The sequence below is a fragment of the Calliphora vicina genome, chromosome 4 (genome assembly GCF_958450345.1).
Source record: "Calliphora vicina chromosome 4, idCalVici1.1, whole genome shotgun sequence".
Classification (NCBI taxonomy): Eukaryota; Metazoa; Arthropoda; class Insecta; order Diptera; family Calliphoridae; genus Calliphora; species Calliphora vicina.
In genome coordinates, this window is record NC_088783.1 from 121,279,497 (window position 1) to 121,298,564 (window position 19,068).

Below are 19,068 nucleotides of genomic sequence, written 5' to 3' on the forward strand. Positions count from 1 at the left end.
CCAAAACATGTTACAATTAAAGCAAAATAAACAAAAAATTCTTTTAGAAACAGATTTACGACATTTTTAGAAAAATATTTTTGTGCCGACCACTGATTTCAAAGCTAAAGTAGAAAAATACATGTGCTTTATTTAAAAATACAAAATTTTAGAACTTTTCACCCTAAAAACGTTGAACAATCAATTTTTGAAATATAAATCTCAGCCATTTCTAGATTTTGACAACTGAGTTAGGTCTTTGACAGGATAGTTTCCCATCTATGTGTGTTTATCTATGATTAAAACCTCTTTAAATTCCAAATTGTTTCCACAGAATTTTTAAAACATAGGAAGAAACATTTTTGCAATTTAAAATTTGAATTTTATTCAGTTTGAAATTTTTGTTAATTATGACTGGAAAATAGTTTTAGTTTTTCCCCCCTCAGGCATTCAAGCCCGTAACATTCCTCAAAGTCTATTACACGCTTTGTCAGTCCACTTATCACAATAATCTGACAAAGAAATTTTCGTTTGTGAAAAAAATAAAAAATAAAAAAAAACAAAACGTAACAACAATGAAGTCAGCATCACTAGTGATGTGATGATTTCGAAAATAATGTCATCCATTTGCCAGACTTGATTTAATGCGTAAATTGATTTTAAACAAGAAATAGTCTGTGTTGTACAACAATAACAACAACAACAACTAAATTACTTGATTAATCAATGCTTTTGTTTGAGAAATTGAAAACAGTTTTGCAGTTGTAGAGCTGCTGCCTGACTTGACTGGACTGATCTTTTTGCGTGTGTAAACAATTGACAATTTCATTTCATTTGATTCGATTTTATTGTAGCTTCTTTTGTCTGACCATTCCGTCACGCATCAAGTACATATACAAACCAAACAAAAAAAAAAGAAGCAACAAATAAAACACATCTACTCAGACTACTACTTAAAGCTGGGAATTGATGATGATGGTGGTGGCGATGATGAAGAAAACGCTTAAACGAATTAGCGCAGTCACAACATGTTGTTTATATGCCGAAAATGGTGCGACAATTTTGCGAGAATTCATGCTGTTCATTTCGGTATTGCTGGATGGATGGATGGACTGGCTGGTGTTAGGTGCAGTTTGGTGCTGCCTGGTAACGGCCTAAAGTATTCCTGCCAAACATTAACGGTTTGTGGCAATTGTTGCTGCCAGTCAGCCAGTCAGTGTTCACGAAATGTGTGTATGAGATGTCAGTGTTGATGGTTTTTAATAATTGCCTCTTAACGCGTACGCCGCGCATGCATCGTGTGTTGATTACTTTTGCGCCCGCTTGCCACTCACTCACTCACTAACTACTCATTGTCAGTCAGTTAGTACCTACATACATACGTAGATACATATGTGAAGTGTTTTTCTTTAGTTTTTTTTTATATTTTATTCAATTGCTTTTGTATATGAGTATTTGTGGCATTTTTGTTAAAATACTGCTTTTCATTCAGTCTTGATCGATTACCTCTTTGCTTTGGCCTTTTGGATGCCTAAGAATTCATGAGGTTTGTAGGTTGTGTAAAACACATCATGGGTACACATGATGTCTATACTTTTTTCTTTTTCTTTTTTTTTTTGTTGAAAATATTTATGTTTATTTGTATTTATTGGTTTAAATTTTAATTGTATCTGTTTTACAATATAAAATATCTTTGGCAATATGTTTGAGTATGTAACTGTCTGTTATAAAAATTAGTTTAAGTCGGTGAGTAGTGTTTTTTATTAGGGTGGTTGATATCTGTCACTTTTTCAGAGAATTTTTCCTAAAAAAAGTTAAAGATTCCTAATAAGGTAGCTTGAATATTGGTGTTTTATGGGAGATACCTAATATATAATTTGTTTAACATTTGATTCATAGCTCCAACATTTAAATTTGATATCATTAGAAAAGTTTTGAATATGTTGGTACTTTTTTGAAAGCAACAAGAATTTTAAAAGCTATTTGGTACAAAATATATTGGCACTTTTTTTTAAGGAACTTTTACGACACAAATTCGAATATTTTGGTTTTATTTTTTTACATTCACTTCAATGTTTTAATATTTTAATTTGAATTCGATTGAGAAAAGTACTTTTAACCACTATTCTGATTGAAATATGTTGGTACTTTTTCAAGTACTTTTTGGTACCATTAAAAATCACTTTTGCTTACAAATTTGCAATCAAAATTTTAAGATTTATTCGGTTAGAAATATATTGGTACATTTTTAGGTACTTTTTTTGGTAACTTTTGACATTTTTATTTTTTATTCAAATTTCAGTATTTGTATTTAAATTTTAATTCATTAGAAAAGTAATCTTTAAAGCTGGCCTGTTTACAATATGTTGGTACTTTTTCATGTACTATTTGGTAGCTTTACAATCAACGTTTTCTAAAAAATTGAATATGAAAAAAAATTGCAGTGAAAATTTCATGATCTATTTGGTTCGAAATATATTATTCAGATAATTTTACAATACTTTTTGGTTTGTTTCAGAACCATAGTTCAGAATAATGTAAAAGCTACTTTTTAAAAAAGTACAAACCAAAAATATTGAAAAAAGTACCAAAAATAAATCGGTTGTATTCCATAAGACCCGTTTATGTAAATTTTAATAGTTCTTTTAAATAAATGTCCTTATAAATAGTGTACTATAGCTATACAAGCTTTTTCTGGTATTTTTTGAAACATTTTTAAAAAAGTACCAAAAATTTACAATTCGTTTTTGAAAATTTTAGTTCTATGGAAAAAAGGTTTTATTGTTGTGGATAATTTAAAAGCTGTTTTTTGGTACTTTTTGGAAAAGTTCTAACAAAAAGTACCAAAAGTTAAACGTTATATTTTTCAAATTCCTTTTTGTAAATTTTAGTTCCATACAATAATGGTTTAATTTATTTAAAAGCTATTTTCTGGTACTCTTTTGGGATTTTTTAGAGAATTCATAACAAAAAGTACCAGAAATGGTACCAACAATGAGAACAAAACTTCAATTAAACCCGTTTTTGTTAATTTCAGTACATTTTTAAAAAAAATTTCATACAAATAAAGTACTTATTACGTTGGTACTTTTTTAAAACTTTTTTTAAAAAGTCCCAACAATAAGTACCAAATATTAAAACGGTAGTATCAAAAAGAAAAACATGCAAAAGTTCCAAATAAATATAAAAATATTGTTGAGGATATTTTAAAATCTATTCTCTGGTACTTCTTAAAAAAGTTTTAATGAAAAGTACCAACAATTTAAATGAAAATGATAGCTTTCTGTTGCCACTTCGAATCAAAACTGTTCATTAAAATACCAGCATCCTTTAAACCTGGTAAAAATCTAAAAAAAATCTTTTAATGTTTTCATGTATTTTAACTTTTTGGGGGGTTTGCCCTTGAAATATCAAATTTTAATGTTTATGAACATTTTAATTGTTTTATTTTTTAAAATTTGTTATAAACCAATGTTAAAAATTCTCAATTTCTATTGAATACTATTTTAAAAAAGTAAAACACGTCTTACTGTTTAGCTACCAAATAAATAATTTAGTACCTTTTTAGCCTAAATAAGGTACCAAAATTTTGTTTTATCAATTTACCATCTTTGCTACAACTACAAACTACATCTTACGCATTCAACACTTTGCTTTTCTGTTTGCTTTAAACAACAAAAATAAACTCATTTATATATCCTTGTTATAGAGGATTTCAGCAATTTTTCATCTTTAACTACCATCAAACAAACAGCCAAACCATTCGTCCAGCCATCCATCTACTTGCTCAACATTTTTCAGCAATTTGTCTTAACATTGTGATAAAACATTTAGGTGGTATGTTGTGTCTGTAGTTATTCGGATACATGTGTTGCCCCACCAACAGCATTGCCATAAATCACTAACGAATTAGAGCCGCGAGTTATTTACTTTTGTTAATAATCAGCGATTTGGTAGGTCTTTTTCCAAAACCAAACAGATTTGCCTCTACAAATTGTATGTATATGCTGGCTGGCGCCAAAAGGAAACCAAAAAATATACGAAAACTGAAAACAGTAAAAAAAAACAAATCAACCCAAAAATAAACAAAAACAAAAACCACCAACCACAGCTTATCAATTATTTATAAACGCTTCCAATATAAAATTTAGCTGGTATAGAGAATATACTTTCAGCATACAGGGTGTTTTAATTAGTTTGTTCAAAAATTTTTTTGGTTTTACTGTTCGTTCGGGTCAAAATTGTTTCTTCTTAAGCATCATCAGAAGATTTCACATGCAACATTTATATGGCCAACAAACACGTAATCTCCTAATTAGTGTCAAACCAAAAACCTAAATGTTTCTGGCAACAAAGAGAAGCAAGCACAACATATGAAGATTGACTTATACTTATGCATGGATTTGGACATGGACATCATAATTACTTACTAGTAAGTGTGTGTGCCAGGACCCACCACATAATTTTTAAACCAAAAATTCACACGCTCAACTTTTGTTTTCTTTTGCCAAGAGACAATAATCTCTCCTTTATTGAACTTAAATTAAATGTTTTATAAAATTTTTGTTTTTAATAGCAAAACAATTAAGAGAGCTATATTCGGCAGTGTCGAATTTTATATACCCTTCAACAAAGTACTCTTTGGTTGTTTTACAAAATTTTTTTTTGGTAAAAAAATTTTATAAGTGAAATTTTATTAAAAAAAAAATTTTTTTGTTGAAACAAATATTTTTCCCGATTTTGACCCCTTGTAGTTCCGAATTACCATGACGTTATATACCTCATTGGAAAGGTTTTTCAAATATCTATCATTACATATCCATATTGTCTATATTAATGACTTAGTAATGCAGATATAGATCAAAAATAAAAAATTGAGGTAGTCGTGGTTTTTTGCTTATATCTCAGCCATTTATGGACCGATTTTCTAGATTTTAAAGAGCAAGCGAACAGGGACTATATCGGTTATATTGATGTATGAATTATGTATCTAAGTTATTTGGGGGATAGGGAAAGATGATTTCAACATACAGATGGCACCGCTATATTTAACGATCCAGAATATGAAACCGCAAATGAAAAATTTAGAAATTACAAACTCATGTTGAAGTGTATAAAACCTAGCTATTTTCTTAACTGTCTTAAACTCTTAATGTAAAACTTACAAAACTTTTTAAAAAAAAAAAAAAATAATTAAAAATTATGACCAAAAACAAATTCTTGCAATCAGTTCATAATTTTAAGATTTTATAGCTTTTAACAAAATAAATGCAACGAAAAAAAAACAATTTTTTTCCCTGGTGGCGACAAGTTATTGAACGCATAAAATTGCCACCACATCTTGTATTCTGGTATTGACAATTTTATTTTTTTTATTTTTGCTAAAGTAGAAAAAAATGGCGTCGCTTAATTATTAAAACGCACCATGCTGCGTCACTTATTAACAGAGTGTGTTACGTGTGGGGTCTCTTTGCCAGCACAATCCCATGAATCTCACGTTTTTATAGCGATTTTTTCTTTTTTTGCTGTAAATATTTCTTTTGATTGTCATTGAGTGTCCAATGAAGTGATCATTGTGTGAGAATAAGAATTGTAATGAAGGCAAATAAATGGTTGATCACCCTACATTTAATTGAATTAAAATGAAAGTATTTTAACAATTTAAAATCATCATTAAAATTGTGTTCGTTTTTATAGTTTGAATCAAACTGTTGGTTTTAAGCAAACATTTAAATTAAATCTATTCAGTTTTATAAATTTAAACTTGTGTTGAAAATGTTGCATTGTGTTTATTTGTTCGAATCAAACAAAGCAATTATTCGATCTGTATTTCGTTAGATAATGTCGTTTTCATTGGCCAAAAATTTTGCACTTTTTGCCCTTTTTGCAGTTTTTTTTTTGGTCTTTTCTGATATAAGGCAAAACTTTGATAAACTTTTTGCATTATGTTTGTTTTTTTTACCTTGAGGGAAACTGTTATTTTGAAACAAGCATTTTATCCATCTCTGTTTTTATTAACGTTTCTTTTCTGGCGAAAATGTTGCCCTTTTTGCAATTCTGTTATAGAAATATTGTAATCATATCATAGTTTTATGGCTTGGAGCTAACTGTTTGACTACTTTAAGCCATTTATTGAACTCTGTTTTGTCACCTAAAGTTGAATTTGTTTTTGACAATTCTTGTCAACAACTTTGCTCTTTTGTTGCCCTTTGCCTTTTTACCCTTTCTGTGATAAAAATGTTGCATTCTGTTCTCCTAGGGCTTTAAGGATAAATATTAGTTTAAAATAGGCACTCTGTTACATTAGCTTTTGAAAAAGAAAAATTTTAATAATAATGTTGCATTTAATTTGTTTTTCCGGGGTTTGATTCAAACTGTTTGTAGCTTCTTGCAACATCAAACTGCTTTCAGTTTGAAGCAAACCAAAAATCTTCAATATCGAACTGTTTGCGGTTTGAAGTTAAGTTTCCTTAATTCTAGCCTAATATGGATTCTATAGAGTGTAGATTTGTCTCCTCTTTATCTCTAAAATTAGTCACATTTCCAAGATTTATGGTATTCCACTGGCTTTACTTAACAATTTTGTAAAGCCTCAATAATAAAGGACCACCCTTAAGGTGCATAAATAAAGTGTTTAAAATACTTATATTGATAACTTTTCAATATTTATTCATGCTACGGCTACATTAGAAGGTCGTCTAAACGTTTGGTGTGGTCTTTTAACGCACCGCAACGAATCCATAACAATAAATAAAAAAAATATGATAATTAAAAGGTGTTTTCAAACCAGCCAGCCAATAAGCTGGACGCTGATGTTTTTTGATATTTAGGGGGGAGTTTGAAACAACTTGTCGTACCGTACACACAGTGGCGGTGCGGTAATGGCTAAAGTAGTGAGCAAAGTAAAACCGCAATCCAAATTCATATTTATGATTAGCTTAAATACTTTATAGCAAGTTTGTTTGCTTGGGTCTTTTTTCTTGGCAGTTTTAAGTTTAAAATTTAATAAACGAAATCGACAACAAAACTAACAAGAAAAAAATATGAAAACGACAAAGAGAAAAAATCCAAACGAAAAACAAGTTACAAGATACATGAATTTCAGTTAAGAGAAACACAGGGCAGGGGCAGCAAAGTTAACAAAACAAACAACTTTAGATACACAGAGCTAAAATCTAATATGTGTATGACAATGTATGAGAAGTATAGTCAAGTCGTACGACATGAACGACATGAACATTATTGCCACACAACGTCGTCCGTTCTAGAGCTCGTACGTTGTAAGGTGGGTGGTCGTTTTATATGTTGTATAAATACTCTGCTGCATTTGATGTTCGTTCGTCTTTTGACGATTTATTCTAGTTTGATCAGACTCCACAATACAAGAACCACCAACAGCCAATCATGGTGTAACGTAATGTATGGGTGGCAAGCAAAATGCTGTTTTGTGGCAAACAAGTATTTTACAAAAGATACAAAGTTATGATGGGAATGATGATGACGATGACGATGACGCTGTCGAGGACATATGTGTGTTGTATGTGTTTATATATTGTGTTAAAATATTTCTCTCTGTGTATTTGTGTTTTAATGTTTAAAAATATTCTAAAAACATACATACCAAACAAAACAAAAAATATCTTTCTATCTTTGGTTTTTGTTTGCAGACGATACTCAATTCCATGCATAAATATCAACCCCGGTTTCATTTGGTGCGAGCCAACGATATTTTGAAACTACCATACTCAACGTTCAGGACATACGTTTTTAAGGAGACGGAATTCATAGCTGTGACTGCATATCAAAATGAAAAGGTACGTTTATACCTCATGACAACTTTTTGTCACTCATAATAAACAACTATTTAATGTGTCTTTTATTTATTTATTTATTTATATATTTATTCATTCTTTATTCCCTCCATTTTCTTTCTCTTTTATGGCTGATTATTCATTCTTCGCTTTGTGTGTCTCTGTTTTGTGTTTTTTGCGCTGTGGCAGATAACTCAGTTGAAAATTGACAACAATCCTTTTGCAAAAGGTTTTCGTGACACAGGCGCCGGCAAAAGGGAAAAGAAGTGAGTATCACTAGAGTTAAGCAAAAAAAAAATATTAAAAAAATTAACATACGTTCATACATATATTAGTTTCATAAATTTGAGTGAAAGGAAATGTTTTCAAATGTCAAACATTTTGAAAGCCTAAGATGAGGAAGTGACATTTATATACAAGGATATATAAAGATTTTCACACAACTTTTTATAATGAAAACTTTATAGATATACAATACATATTTTAAATGAAGAAGTTTTGTTTATCACAGGTTTACAAAACTTAATTTCCATAATAAATTTAATTAATAAATCTTTGATAAAGGAAAACTTTCATTATTAAAGCCGTTACATTGGTTAGTAAATAAAACATCGAACCCAAATCTGTCGTATTTTTAAAGTTCCAGCGGCATTTAGCTTGCAGCTAGTTTTTATCTTAATATACATACTTCAACTCTTTACGGTCACTTCCTAGACCAAACTATCAATTTTGAAAATAGTAGTAGAAATACTACTTTTTAAAAATATATTAAATTTGTGAATTTTTTTCAAGAATCTTAAAGTGCTGTTTAAAAATATCACTTTTATCAATTTTGAAAATAGTAGTAAAAAATACTACTTTTTAAAAAGTAATCAATTTCTAATTTTTTAGTAAAGAATCTCAATGTTCATAGAATGAGCTTTCAGTTTTAAAAATATGTTTTGAAAAATCTCTCAAATAGTAGTAAATATTTAACTACTTTTTTTTAAAAAAGTACTAAAAAATTATTTATTTTATATTTTTTCCATTCCTTAAATAAAATACTTTCAATGGTATTTTAAAAATAGTAGTAGAAATACTACTTTTTCCAAAATTATTAAATTTTTGCATTTTTTGTCCAGAATCATAATACTCATTAAATTGGCTTTAAAAATATATACAGTGGTGGCCACCAATTTAAGACAAATACTTGAATTTTTTTCATCAACTGAATTTTAAGTGCGATAGAGCCAAAATAAAAGGACCTCTAAGGGTATGGAATTTATTATTAATGTTTGAAGTTTCTGAAAAATGTTTGGAAAAATCGGTAAAACATATATGGACAAAGATATGTGGAAATACGTTGACCCACCTCAGCGAACATCCGCTGTTAATAACATGATATGACCGAAACTAATGGAACTAAAAATACGAAATTTGGTCCGAATATTTTATAATAATAAAAATATAATGATATAAATGTGAGAAAATATGTTTATTTAAAAAAAAATTTTTTTGGTCAAGTTGTAGAAAAATTGTATGTGTTCGTGGTGAATATGTATGAATTGACACAGTCGAATAAAACACACTTGTGTGTTAAAACAGTACTCATGCATACATATTTGTGGAAATATTTGAAAAAATAATTGACACTCACGTGGAATTTAGCAAACAATTTTTGTCTTAAATTCCTGGCCACCACTGTATATTTTTTTACTAATTCTTAATTAGTAGTAAATATTCTACTACTATTTTATAAAAAATGCTAAAAAGTTATTTATTTTATTATATAAAAAGACTTTTAAATATATTTAATAAAAAAAAACATGTCGATCAATTTTAAAAATAGTAGTAGAAATACTACTTTTCTAAAAATTAATCTTATCTAGTTTTAGAATTTGTTTTTCTAGATCCAATACAATTTTGCTTACAACTAGTGTGTTTCGATTCTAATCATGTCTATTTATCTATCGTTATTTGATGTCAGAAGTTTCAACATTATTTTCCCTTATTTTGAGACTTTGAGTCTATTTTAAATTTTATTTAAATATAATTCCCAGCAAATCTTTGCTAGTGACACCAAGTGTCACACAGACGCGAAAAGTCAAATGTGTTGGATATGAGTGACTTTTGTATAACCAAGATTTACTCTAGAAAATTAAGATGCCAACCACAGTTGTAAAATGTAAACGTTACCGCCTGCCTGTCTGTCTGCCTAACTTTCAGACAGTTTATTTAACTGTCTAACCGTTTGGCTGACAGTTCTTGGCGTTTGCTGTTTCTGTTGTTGTGCTAATGAAATGTAATCTGGTTTTTAACAGTAAAACACACCAGCCAGCTCTAGAAGGACTCGCCCCCTGAAAATTGTATTAACAATATTAAGGCATTTCCTAGTTTTGGCAAATTTCAAGTTATTGAAACTCATGCTTGATGACAGTTGACTTCACAAGTTGTAATCATCAGCGGCAGCAACTCCTACCCTAAACACATCAACGCAAATACATCAGAATTGTTTGTGTTTATTTCAATTTTGTCTATTTTTGTTATTTCTTGCTTTCTTCCCTCAACACCAGAAAAACGTGAAGCACGTTAATAGATAGATACAACATGTCTAGCTATGGTTTGGTGTCATCGACACGGAAACAGCAAAATTGATTTGCACTGATGAAGACATCAGTCACTCAGTCAGTCAGCCAGTCACTCGGCTATAATAGCCGATAGTACGTTTAAATGTCATTCATCATCATGCTAAAAGATCTGGCCACTTTTTCACGTCCACTAGCAAAACAATGACGTTTGTAAAATATCGAAAACATATTTGATTTGTTACATTTGATGACTTAAGTTGCTTAGTCAACACAATTCCTGTGTGCACCCACCCTCCCTCATCTCAATCTTAAGTTGACCAAAAACGTATGCTTAAGAGATTTGCAGTCGTATCGGATTTCCGGATTTTTACAATTGATTTTAGCTTCCCCTTTTTCATTTGTATGCGTTTTCTATGTGTGTTTTGTAATGTAAATGCGGATTTAACATGTTTTCTTCGGTTGTAGAGGATGTTGATGATGATGACTAGGTCTATAAAGATGATGATTTTTTTATCCTGCTGTGATTTATATCATGACCGTGCTATCGATTTCTTTGTAGAGTCTACTAAAACTATAATTATTTTCATTGTGTTGTTATATTTATACTCGTAAACTAATTTATATTGTTGTGTAATGTTTAAATATTCTATTAGAAACGGAAATTAAAATCAATCAATCATTGGCAAAGTTCTGTTCTGTTCTATTCTGTTTTCATTATTTGGCAGATTATTTACTTATGCAGTGTATGTATGTAATTTAAAGTCTATTTAAAATTACAGGGATTATCATGGCTAGAAATTAGCTTTTTTTAATGTAGTCAGTTCTTAAGGTTTGCCTATATAGAGATACGGGTATAAATAAAACAGTAAAGGGCAAAATTTTAATTGAATAAATTTCTTTATATTGAATTTCTGAAAAGGCAAAACAACTGGAAATCAGAACTACAAATTAATTGTATTCAATTTAACTTAGCTCAGCATTTTATAAACCGATTAAAGTGATGATGTTTGGCCCCGTAAGATATCTGCCGCTTTCGGAATTTTGTTTGAAACCGACATACGGAGAGTTGGACATCGTTATATCAACTTTCTTCCGTATAAGGATCCAGAAAATATACTTTATAGGTTCGCAAGTGAATAGGGAATTCCGAACTTAAAATAGAGACTTCCGAACTTTGACAATTGCTAGCGGTCATATTGTTGAAGCTACATCTGTGGAATTGCCTGTCATTTATTCAGTTTTTTTTTCTAAGTAACAATGAAGGACATAACATTCTACAAGACGTGCAAAAGATAAAATTTTTTTTATCAAAATGGGTATTTTGTTCGGGTATCGTTCCACTTTCTTTGCCCATTTTACGCGTTGAGGTCCATTTCGGGATGAATGGGTACGTCATCTAACAAAATTGTCGAATTTGGAATGATACCAATTCACATGAGATCCAATAGCGTCCAGCTTGCAGAAACAGTCACTGTTTGGTGTGGATTTTTGAGCATCCGTCTATATTTCTTTGAGAATGACGTCACAGTCAACGGAAAAATGCAAATGTTATGTCTTTATAAATCACCTATTTTAATACACCTTTTTTAAAGTACTATGTCCAAACTCTACGTCTTATTCAAAACTGTACGGCTTATTCCAAACTCAATATCTTATTGCAAAGACTACATTTTATTCCAAACACTAGGTCCTATTCCAAAGACACTACATCTTATTCCAAAGACTACGTCTTATTCTAATGACTAGGTCTTATTCCAAAGACTTCGTTTTGCTGCAAAGACTACATCTTATTCCAAAGACAACGTCCTATTCCACATACTACATTTTAATCCAAAGACTGCATTTTATTCCAAAGACTTCTTCATATTCAAAAGACTCCTTCTTATTCCAAAGACTACGTCTTATTCCAAAGACACTACATCTTATACCAAAGACTACGTCTTATTCTAATGACTAGGTCTTATTCCAAAGACTTCGTTTTGCTGCAAAGACTACATCTTATTCCAAAGACAACATCCTATTCCACATACTACATTCTAATCCAAAGACTGCATTTTATTTCAAAGAATACATCTTATTCCAAAGACTACGTTTTATTCCAAAGATTACATCTTATTCTAACGACTACTTCTTATTCCAAAGACTACGCCCTATTCCACAGCCTAATTTTTAATCCAAAGACTGCATTTTATTCCAAAGAATACATCTTATTTCAAAGACATCATCTTATTCCAAATACTTCTTATTCCAAATACTACGTTTTATTCCAAATACTACGTCCTATTCCAACGACTACTTTTTATTCCAAAGACTACATCTAATTCAAAAGTCAACGTCTTATTCAAAAGACAACGTCTTGTTCCAAAGACTTCGTCCTATTCCACAGACTAAATTTTAACTCAAAGACTACTTCCTATTCCAAAGACTACGTCTTATTCCAAAAACTACGTCTTATTTCAAAGTCATCGTCTTGTTACAAAGACTACATCTAATTCCAAACACTACGTCTTGTTCCCAAGACTACATTTTATTCCAAAAACTACTTCTTAGTTCAAAGACTACGTCCTATTCTCTTTGAATATTAATTTTGCTCCACACTGTTAGTTCGTATTTATATTGGCAAGCTTGTTAACTCAACATTTATAGATAATTGTCCTATTATTGTTATTTTGTATATCCTTATATAGAATAGTAAAAAAAGTGTACACCGTTTCCCAAAAATATTCTTTCCTTCAGAGAAATTTTTCTAGATTTAAAAATTTATACTATGTCAACTCAATATTTTTGCTGTAACATATTGAGTTCACGAATGAAACTCAATGACATCTCTTGGAGAAAATGTGGCCTCTAGAAAAAAAAAAAATAATTGAATTTTAATTTTCAAAAAATTTTCCTTGGAAACAGTTTTTCCACCATATATATAATTTAGTTTAGTTTATAAACCTTAATTGAAACAGAAAATATATATGTATATACTACTCTTATGAAAGAAAGCGAAATAAAGAAAAAAAAAAAAACCAAACACAAGAAATCGACATAAAAAATTAATTCGAAACACGTTATCGCAATTTTCTTGCCACAAGGTATTAAATAATGAAACTCCTTTGGTGTTCACACATCAAAGCGTTACAATTTTCTTTGCCTACAAAACACAGTAGAAAAAAAAGAAACATATTAAAAAAAACAAAACCGCCAACAAAATTGGGCAATTTGAAATGAAGTGAAGAATCCTGGCAAAAGTTGGCAGCTTTATTAAAGCCAACACGAAACGGCAATATAATAATAACATATTGTTTAAACACAAAACAAAACAAAAAAGAAATAGGTAGCGAAAAGCATTTTACTACTAATTTAATAGTAAATCAATTTGTTTTATTTAAGTTAAACTCCAAAACTCCCTTATGAAAATATAAAGAAAGCAGAAATAGAAATAGATAAATAAAAATCCTATTAGTAGCAGGTTAGATAATTTTCTTTTAAGGCACCTTGAAATTGTTCCTTATTCACATGTGTTTTTTGTTTACCCTTATAATGGAGAATCCCTTAACATATTTGTTATAATGCTTATATTGAGAGATTAAAGCGGACTTTGCCCTATAATTTTCCAGTTACATCAATTTATTTTCTTTATTATTGTATTTTACTCAGGCAATTTACACTTTTTACACCCCCTTTAACCTACATATTTCTGCTGTTTTATTTTGGTGGGTGTTTGTAGTTGATTGCTGATGTTATTTGTGTTGGTCGTTTTTACTTTGATCACTTTAGTTTAGTTTTAAAAATTCCGTTTTATTTTTATATTCCTTTTTCTACTTTGTTTAAATGTCAATTATCCTGGTCTCCGTTTGTATTGCAAATTTATTGCGAAAACAAACGTTTTGTCAACTATTGCCTGTGGGGATTTTTCTTTATATTTTTTTTTTAATATTTTCACACAATCTGCTTTCAAACGTTGATTGTTTCGCGTTGAACTGGGAGTTCTTGTTTACTTTTTTTTGTCTGAATTCTATTCAAAAACTTTGTTCCCATTTACGTTAGGTTTATTTGTTTTGGGTTTGCTTTTTAAAAATATAACCCCGAGACATGTTGGCTTCCTTATTTTCTATTGTAGGTCTTTTACATTTCAATTGCTATTTGTTAAACAACGCACCATCAAACAAATAATACTTTTAAGGACAGGGTGCCACCTCAGCAGGATGTTTTTGGTGAAAATCTTTTGTATTAGCAGATCGCCAGATCTTTGTGTATTTCTTGGAGGTTTCTCCAATGCCCTTCCGGAACTATAGTTATCATTCCAAAAACTATTTGAAACCCGATTGTACACCTAATCGAACTCTAAAATTTAGTGATCTTTATGAGTAAGTCTGACCGATCCTTGAATAGTAAATGTAATTTTAGAATCTCAATTCCCGAATCCCGATTCGTATCACTGTCACATACTCTAGAATTAAGTGATCCATATGTGACATTCACAACAAGATGAGGACCAATCTTGATATGTAATGTGGGATCTCCAAAACAATTCCTTATATTTTAACTTCGATAGAATCCACAGCCAAACATTCCACCACATTGTAAACGACTGGTACTCGTAAAGCTTTCAATTTCTTATATTAGAACATCGATGGAATCCAAAAAAAAGCTTCCAACTTTAAAAAATTGAAGAATAGTTTCGAATGATCTCCAATGCAATTCTTTATATTTTCCATTCGAAATTTTCGATTGAATCCATAAAAGAACCTTGCACAATATAGTTAAATCCTGTTACTCCTTAACCTTCCAACCTTAAAAAGTAGAGGATTAATTTCGAATGTAATTATTAGTAAATTTAATTCGGAATATCTTCATACAAGTATTAATGTCCCAAATAAATAACTGGGATCTAATATTCCACACTATTTGCAGTTCCATAGGTTAAATAGGAAACAGTTTCATACTAAAATGTTTATCAATCTCTTGAAGCTTTATATTAAAGGAGAACTGGTTTCAAGTCCCCTCAAAATTAAGAACTTCCTATAAGAACAAAAGCAAGTGGAGGAAATCTGAAGAAACTACAGTTCTAATGTCTCAAAAAGACAACCGAGATCTAATGTTCCACTATATTTGGAGTTCCATAGATCAACAAAAGAAACTTTTTCATTCTAAAATGTGTAACAATCTTTCGAAGACAAGAAATTGAAAGAGAACTGAAAAGAGGTTGTTTCAAGTCCATTTAATCCAAGAACTTGCTATAGGAACCAAAGGAAGTGGAGGAAATCTTAAGCTATTTTAGTTCTAAACTGAGAAGTTTTGGAATATAGAGTCCAAATCGAAAAATTTCCTTCAAAATTTATGAAAGTTTTAGTTTGTTTCTAGTTTCACAAGATATTGGTTCCATAGATCAAACAGGAAAACGGTTTCATACTAAAATGATTATCGATCTATTGAAGACATGATATTAAAGGATAACATAAAGTAGTTTATTTCAAGTCTCCCTAAATTGAAGAATTTGTTATAAAACCAAAAAGAAATTGTGAAAATCTGAGGAGTTCTAGACTGAAATGTTTTGAAAATTAAGAAAAGAGTTAGTTTCTTTCTCGTTTAACAAGTTATTGGGAACCTTTAAATTCCATTTCATAAATTCAAATAACATTCCGTTCCCGAACACCCTGTTTAAGTGCTTCTTCCTATATGCCTCAACATATTTCACTTAATCTTTCCGTTCATTAAAATGTTCGATTTAATTTGAAGTGCGTTGTGAGAAACTCAAAAAAAGCGTTTAAAAGTATTTAAATGAAAACATCAATTAGCGTATGTTTTTAATAATTTCACTTTGACTTCCTTATGTTTCGTATAAATGGAATTATTTAGATGCTAGAGCGAGTATTTTGAAAATTGTTTCGTTTTTTGTGAGTGTGTAGTAATCCTTTGATACCTTTTTAAAATGTTTCGCCTTCATGCAGCGATAATGACAACATTTTTCTAGAAAACCCAGCAAAAATCCTGTGGTGTAAAGGGTGCTGTAAAGCCACAAAATTATTATTAGCTAAAATGCCCGGGTTTGGGTGTCATTAGACGGCAAGAGGATTTAATGGTTTCATATTGTGGTTGTGTATGACGAAAATGAAATAAAGTTGTAAAAGGAAAGGGTTGTAGACACATTTGCTTATTTGTCGCCAGCTCTGCTCTACATCCCTTATGAGTGACAATGAATTAGTAAGAAATTTGTTAGAACTATTGTTCTAAAACAAACAGCAGCAGCAAACACAGAAATCACGTACATATTTTGTGGCTTAATAAATGCTGAACAGCAACGATTGATTGATGCCAGTGATTGCGAGGCAACATGTAACGTACACCACCACCCAGCAGCAGAGATTAAAAGTATTTGAACAAATATGTAGCAACAAAATAATGAAGGGTTAAATCAACAAACAATCAAACGAACAAACAGATAGAAAAACAAACAATCAAACAACTCAACAACTCTAATGATTTACTTAGGGACAGACAGAAAGACAGACGCCCGGACCAACAATCAATCAAAAAGTTTTATTTTTGAACAATCATTTCCTAAGGAGTTGGGGAGCTTAAGTGTTTCTTTCGAGTGTTTTGGAATGACCGAACAGCTTATTTTAATTTGAGGAAATCCCTGCTAATTGTCAACCAACTTCTTTTAATACTCTTAGCTTTTGATTCATTTTGCTTAAGCCGCTTTTGAAACCAAGTGACCGTATAACAATTATTACCATAGCTTTTTATCCCACTAGACAATTGGATGTTCTAATCAGCCTTTTTTCTTTACCAATTGTTGTTACAGGCAAGCGTTACTCTCGAATCGCGGGTCCGATTCGGATAAACTAAATCCCACGCATGTCAGCAGTTCACGTGCTCCCCTGCACTTGGGTCATACGGGCAGGCCGCCGCATCATTTGCATGCCCATCCCTCCATACACGACAATCAGCAAGATGATGAGGACAAGCTGCTAGATGTGGTGGGACCGCCACAAAGTCCCTTGTTGCCTTTAAGTCATTCGCTGCAGCAGATGCATGCTCATCAACATTCGGGTAAGTGTCTTATATAGATGTATTTTGCGTTCTTTGCCAGACATTATTCTGCAAGAAAGAATTTTGCTTAGTAGTTCGAGATTTTCTAATCAATTCAAAGCCCTTGCAGCTTGGTTTAACCACTTGGCCGGTGCGAGTGATCATGCTAGTGAAGAGGCCCTAAGGCGCCGCCTACAATCGGATGACATTGAACGTGATGGCAGTGATTCCAGCTGTTCGGAGAGTGTGGGCGGCAGTACGGGTGGTGCTTTTCGACCCACCTCCTCGGGTAGTCCCAAAGAAGGTGCAGCCGGTTTAACGGGTGCTGGTTCATATCCCTCACCCAATATTTCGGTAGGTCCACCCATACAGCCCTCGCCACACCTGTTGCCTTACCTGTATCCCCATGGTCTCTACCCGCCACATCATTTGGGACTACTGCACAATCCGGCTGCAGCGGCTGCTATGAATCCCGCCGGTCTCAATCCCGGCCTCTTATTCAACGCTCAACTTGCCTTAGCCGCCCAGCATCCCGCCTTATTTGGTCATTACTCAGGACACACACCGACCTCGCCCCTGCAGGGCCTCAAAGGTCATCGGTTTTCACCCTACAGTCTGCCCGGCAGCTTAGGCTCGGCCTTTGATGCCGTGACACCCGGTTCGAATGCCAATCGTAGTGGCGGCGAGGGTCCTTCGGGCATGTGCAGTGGGACAGGCAGTGGTCTAGAGCATGGACCACGTAGCCTCAGCTCTAGTCCCAGACCGCGTGCCTCCTCGCATTCCCCTCCCACGCGTCCCATCTCTATGTCGCCCACCACACCACCGTCACTACTCAAACGAACCAACTCACCGTCGGAGCTCAAGAGCATCGAGAACATGGTTAACGGCCTCGAGGTGCAGCACAACGGCAGCGTATGCAGCACCAGCGGCTCCATGGATGATTTACAAAGAAAGTCGCCCTGCATACTAACGGATCAGTGACAATTGTATGACCGGGACGACAACGATCGCTCGTCCGTCATCGATCTCGACGATGTGTGACTAAATAGTTACTCGCTTCGCTTTAACGACCCCACCAGCCCCTGGCTGGCCTTAAGGGGCTCCAATTACAATTATTATCCAACCCATCGTCAAAATGCAACATCGTCCTGTTGATCACACTCGGTAAGAACAAGAAATTATATATAAACTTGTGTTTAGATTTAAATTATTGCAATTCTTGATCTTAAACATGTAAAAAGAAATTATTTTTAACTCCAACTTATTCCTTACTACTGCTTAAGTTTTTCTAAACTCTCTTGATTTCTTTGTTTCTTTAAAGCCCACTCTCTTTCTCTCTCTCTCTCATTGTAACTTTTTATCTTGTTTTTTAATAATTTAAACCAAAGACCAATTTTTTTTTTTGTTTTTAATAATTTTTTCTTTTATTTTTTTTTTTTAAAAAAAACGTATGATTTCATTAATTTTTATTTAAAAAAATACGTTATTTGTACAATAAATGTAAATTTATAAGATGTGTATGTACATTTAGTATTATTTTTTAGAGTAAATCATTCGATTGTGTGAAATTTAAATCCATTATGTTCCTTTAAAACGAACTGTCTTCTCAACACAGAGCAGGACAGTGACGTTTATAATTTTACAAGATAAAGAAAGAAAAAAAAAACAAAACAAAAGTAAAGTAA

The 19,068-nt window shown here is 31.8% G+C and overlaps 1 protein-coding gene across 3 annotated transcripts in view; it reads left to right on the forward strand.

Moving 5' to 3' along the window:
* The window catches only part of bi (bifid), a 103,187-nt gene extending 84,602 nt beyond the window's left edge, over window positions 1-18,585 (forward strand). The window contains exons 4-7 of one of the 3 annotated variants that reach the window (XM_065507757.1): window positions 7,647-7,793; window positions 7,980-8,056; window positions 17,157-17,404; window positions 17,505-18,585. In XM_065507757.1, the coding sequence (XP_065363829.1) occupies window positions 7,647-7,793; window positions 7,980-8,056; window positions 17,157-17,404; window positions 17,505-18,364 (1,332 nt within the window). In that variant the 3' untranslated portion in view covers window positions 18,365-18,585. Of the gene's footprint in view, window positions 1-7,646; window positions 7,794-7,979; window positions 8,057-17,147; window positions 17,405-17,504 lie in introns of all 3 variants that reach the window. The other 2 variants (XM_065507758.1, XM_065507755.1) reach the window with 2 other exon arrangements.
* The last annotated feature ends 483 nt before the right edge of the window (window positions 18,586-19,068 follow it).